Source organism: Gavialis gangeticus, unplaced genomic scaffold (assembly GCF_001723915.1).
Source record: "Gavialis gangeticus isolate Ggan-Ray unplaced genomic scaffold, GavGan_comp1, whole genome shotgun sequence".
NCBI classification, from domain to species: domain Eukaryota; kingdom Metazoa; phylum Chordata; order Crocodylia; family Gavialidae; genus Gavialis; species Gavialis gangeticus.
Genome location: NW_017729014.1, coordinates 18394785 through 18399213, shown reverse-complemented (window position 1 = coordinate 18399213; position 4429 = coordinate 18394785). Strand labels below are relative to the sequence as shown.

The following is a 4429-nucleotide window of genomic DNA, read 5'->3' as shown; positions in this document are numbered from 1 at the left end:
AATGGGGGGGGGGGGGAATGTTTTTTGTCTTCATCTTGTCCCTTTACAAACCGCTCCCCCAGGAAGTCTGCAACCCACTGGCTGTGCAAAGTGTCCAAGCGCTGACATGGCTGCAAGCGTCTTTTTTGGAATTACACACAAGATGGTCTCACACTAAGTCATGGGCTTCTCCTATGCTTAATGCGCTTTGTGGTGGCTTCTCATTCCGGCTCGGTGCCCAGCATGCTGCTAAATAACTAGGGACTGTAATGACAATTCCAATATTCACTTTCCTTTCTGTCTCCTTGGGGATCCCGTGAGCTTGGCAACATCCACCTGTATTAGGCTGCATGACAGTCTTGTTATAAAAAAGAAACCCTGGCCAATGGTTAAAGCCCAGCAGTGACAATGAGCAGATCTGCACAGTACACAGAGACTGGTCAAGTCATTTCGTGTTTGTGCCTCGGTTACTCCACAGCAATATTTACTGCCAACGGGCAACAGAGAAGCCAAGGGTCTCTAAAGCACTTTGAGATCCCTGGAGTAAAAGTGGCAGCAAACACCACATTTTTAAGTTATAACTATCGTTATGGGGTCCCTACTGGCCCATCTGGGCATTATCTTTACACAAGACAGAGAGCCTGATATTGAGAAAATGCCACTAACCCCCTTCTGCTCTGTAAACTGCTATATCTCTTGGAATCGCCCATTCGAGCAGAGCAGCCACCTCCCGACTCGAACTGGACGGCTGTTTCACTGTGCTGTGACGCTACAGGGCAGGGATTTAGGGAGGCCTCACGTACAGCAGCATTTGGGAGAAGACTGGTATAGCCAGCAGTCAAGACAGAGGGTCTGCATCCGATAAGGCTGCCACTTGATCACTTGGAGCCATTTCTGAAGACCTGAGGAGACTCCTGGATGCAGCGTGGCTGCTGCAAAGGTCAGGATAGCTCGTACAGCACAGCCCCTGTCCTCTGGCACTGTCTGCCAGGTAGTAATCAGAAACAACTGCAGTAACCCACAAACCCGCAGTGTGATGCCACAAGCTGGTGGCAGCCCCTGACACTACTAATGTGCTTTGCTGTGTGCAGGGACAGAGGTAGCAGGGTGCAAGTGCTGTTCAGCTGGAGCATCAATTCCTTTTTATTAACCACCCTCCCCAAACAGAGAGGGAAGTGCTGCAAGACTAAAGGAGACAACCACAGATACCTCTGACGTAAGCTCACAGAAGAGCACGGGCAGTGGAAACTGGGACCGGGTGCTGACATGGGGAGGTGCGAGAAGACGACTGGGTCAGGGACAGCGTGAGAGTAGCTTGAGACTGAAAAGGTAGAGGGCAGAGCCTCATGTACTCAAGCCAGAGAGCAGAGGCTCCAGGGACAGCAACACTTGTGAAGGCGGCCATTTAAAATGAGACACCCAAATCCATTTACGCTGTAATGCTTCTCCAGGCAGGGTTGGGCTCTTATGTGTTTCTACGATATTTAATATAGCCGGGCCCTGCTGTCAGCTGCGATCCTTTAAATGTTCCTGTAATGCAGGTAACGAACAACACATCCAGAGCTTTTAGATACCCAAATAAGGATCCTTCTTTCCAGAAGTGCTGAGCTCCTGTTGGCTTCATCAGAGGTGCTCAGCCCCTCCAAAAGGCAGGCTGCTTCCCCAGATGCCCAGCCGTAAGCATCCAGGGAAGCAGGCAGAGAGAGTAGGGAGATTAGCCTCAATTTACTCCTGCCTGCTGCTCTGAAGTAGAGTTAATGCTGCTCCCCAAAGGGGATTAGTTAATCAGGCCACCCAGCTGGCAGAGAGTCAGCAGCTTGAAGGCACAGGAAAAGGTGAGGCTATACAGAGAGGAGGAGGATACTGTGCAGCGGCCTGGAGTTGACCTGAATCTCCACTCCTGGACCCAGTCAGGGTGCTTACGTGCTGGTCATGGTAAAAGGACGGGAGTGCACTCCAGCTGCAGAGGGTGCGATCAACTAAGCTTCTGCTCTCCTATAGCATCCCTTCTCCAAAGACCTGTGGGTGCTGTACCAACATGCACCTGTAAGTGTTACACAACACACCCCTACGAGAGCAGAGAGCAGCATCCCAACTCACGAGTGAGAGATGGGACCTGGGACAAGCCACTATGCACCAGTTTAAGATGGGAAGTAACACAGAGGATGAGACAGCCCTCTGATGCCACAGGGGGATCCAGAAAGACACTCAGGGTGAAGCCTGAGCTGGGCTCTAACACCTTGCAATATTTCTGCAAGGTTACAGAGGACTCCAGAGACCTTGTGTGGTTACTGGTGCATCCTGGCATTAGCTACACTGGGAACAGTAAAACTTTGGCCCCGTGCCTCTGAAACTGGTAAGGATTTAAAACTATCTGCTATTCCCTCCAGCCGCCAGCAGCAGTGATGCCTCCCTCCCTGCTCCAGAAGATGAGTCCAGCCCTTCCCTGGGACCAAGGGGCACTGCTCTGAAAAGCATCTTCTTCTCCAGGGCAGAAGACACCACAGGCTTCCTGCGGGCTCAGAGCTCACCTTGTCTGTCGGCAGAGTGCTGGGGATGAGAGTGGTACAGCGTCTGCTGGCTCTGCCGGATAGCAGCCGTGAGCGGGAGGTCCGCCTGCATCACCCACTCCTGGTTCCCGTTTAACACCGTCTCGCCTGGCATGGCTAACGAATGCCGCTTGGGGACGTCCTTGGTTAAAGTGGCTAAGGACTGCTTGGCCTGGTGGAAGAACCGAAACACAGGACCATAAAACAGCTCTCTCAAGACAGCGCTTGGGTTGCAATGAGATCACCACCCCTCCCACCCAAGAGGGGCTGGCACAAGGCACGTGGGTGACTCGCACCCTCAAATACAGCCTACCTGTTGCTTCGAGTGCCAAACCCTCCTCAGAGACACCCCCTTTCTTTTTTCAAGGCTGATGACTAATGTGCAGGTGGATCTGCCTGCTGCCAGTGCTGTGGTAAAAAGCCCAAACTTGCCAAGGTTTAAGTGCTAGAACAGCTACTCTTCGTATCTGCTCGAATACAGAGCAAAACACAAACAGCAGCACGAACTTGCTGAAAGCAGGAAAGCCGGCTTCAACTTTCCTGTAACCTCCATGTGAAGGGCTTGGACTAAGGTTAAAGCCAGGACTGGCTGGCTGAAGTCAAGCCCAGGCGGACATAGTAAGGAAAATGAAACCAGGCACCAAGAGTGTGATTGCCTCAGAGAGAAACCTGCACCAAAAACTGAAACAGATGTTCATCCAAATGCAGGAGTCCCTGAATTGCGCAGCAAGCAGTGCCAAGTTTCACGAAGACAGACAAAGGTACAAAGAAAAAGTCAGCGGTTGGCTTTGGTTCAGATGTGTTAAACAGGCCTGTTTGTTCCTCTGCCACTCCCAGCAGAGTTAGAAGGGATGTTTCCTCCTGTTCAGTATTTTGCTTTTTTGAAAAATTTAACAGAAGCATCTATAAGGTGAAAAAAAAAAGCAACAAAAAACAATTCTCATTGCAGAGGCCCCTGCCACTCAGCTGCACCTTCTAATTAGCCAGCGGATAATCATTTCTGTGATTCACTTGACATTTTATAATGCAGAAAACTTACAGAACATCCCTTGCTCGATTTCAAGTCTATTGGACTCACATGGGGTTGTTTCCTGTGGTCGTGTTGAGCACTATTCCTTAAAAGCCTGATGCTGTATTCTGAGCCCTGCAGATGGATTGGCCTGTCTGCACGAAGCACCCCGACTTCACTGGGCCTCTGCCCTGTGCAGTGGGATGCTTCAGATCACAGGATCTGGACCTAAATAAAGCATGACTGTTGTATTAAACGATGTGTGGCCTTTGCCCTTGTTTCGAAGGCATGGTTAGGGCACACATCAGGTCCTATTGTTCACAAAAAGCTAGCACAAGTGACTTATTGCCCACACTCCTTTCTCAAGGCAGGTTTCCAATAAGCTGATGTGCAATGCCCCGAGTGGCATTTGCTGCAGGCCATCCAACTGAGAAACCAGGAGCTATGGACAAAGCCCCTCTAGAGTCCAATTCTGCTTTCTCTGCAGAGTGGGAGTTTGGGACAGATTTCTTTGGGAGCAGGTTTCCCAATGTCTGAGCGAGAGATCACTGAAGTCCACAGGCATTGCCTTTGGTCCCAGCTACTTCTGGCTCACATCCCAAAGGAGTAAATGTTTACCAGGGGATGTCATAGAATCATAGAAGTCGGGTCGAAGGGACCTTGTAGATCTTCAAGTCCAACCCCCCGCCTGGGCGGGAGAAAAACTGGACTCAAATGAGTCCAGCCAGGTAGTCACCAAGCCTCTTCTTAAAGACCCCCCGGGTAGGAGCCAGCACCACTTCCCTAGGAAGCTGGTTCCAGCTCCTAGCCACCCTAACTGTGAAGTAGTTCTTGCGGATGTCTAATCTAAACCTACTCTCCAATAATTTGTGTCCATTGTTCCTTGTTATGC

The 4429-nt window shown here is 50.6% G+C and overlaps 1 protein-coding gene across 5 annotated transcripts in view; it reads right to left on the bottom strand.

Moving 5' to 3' along the window:
• Positions 1-4429, bottom strand: part of KAZN (kazrin, periplakin interacting protein) — a 417992-nt gene that overhangs the window by 35729 nt on the left and 377834 nt on the right. For all 5 annotated transcript variants that reach the window (XR_002096397.1, XM_019511879.1, XM_019511878.1 and 2 more), the window contains exon 5: positions 2511-2700. Coding sequence is in view for 4 of the 5 variants with exons in the window: in XM_019511879.1 (XP_019367424.1) it covers positions 2511-2700 (190 nt within the window). In the remaining variant the exon portion in view is untranslated. The remainder of the gene's footprint in view (positions 1-2510; positions 2701-4429) is intronic.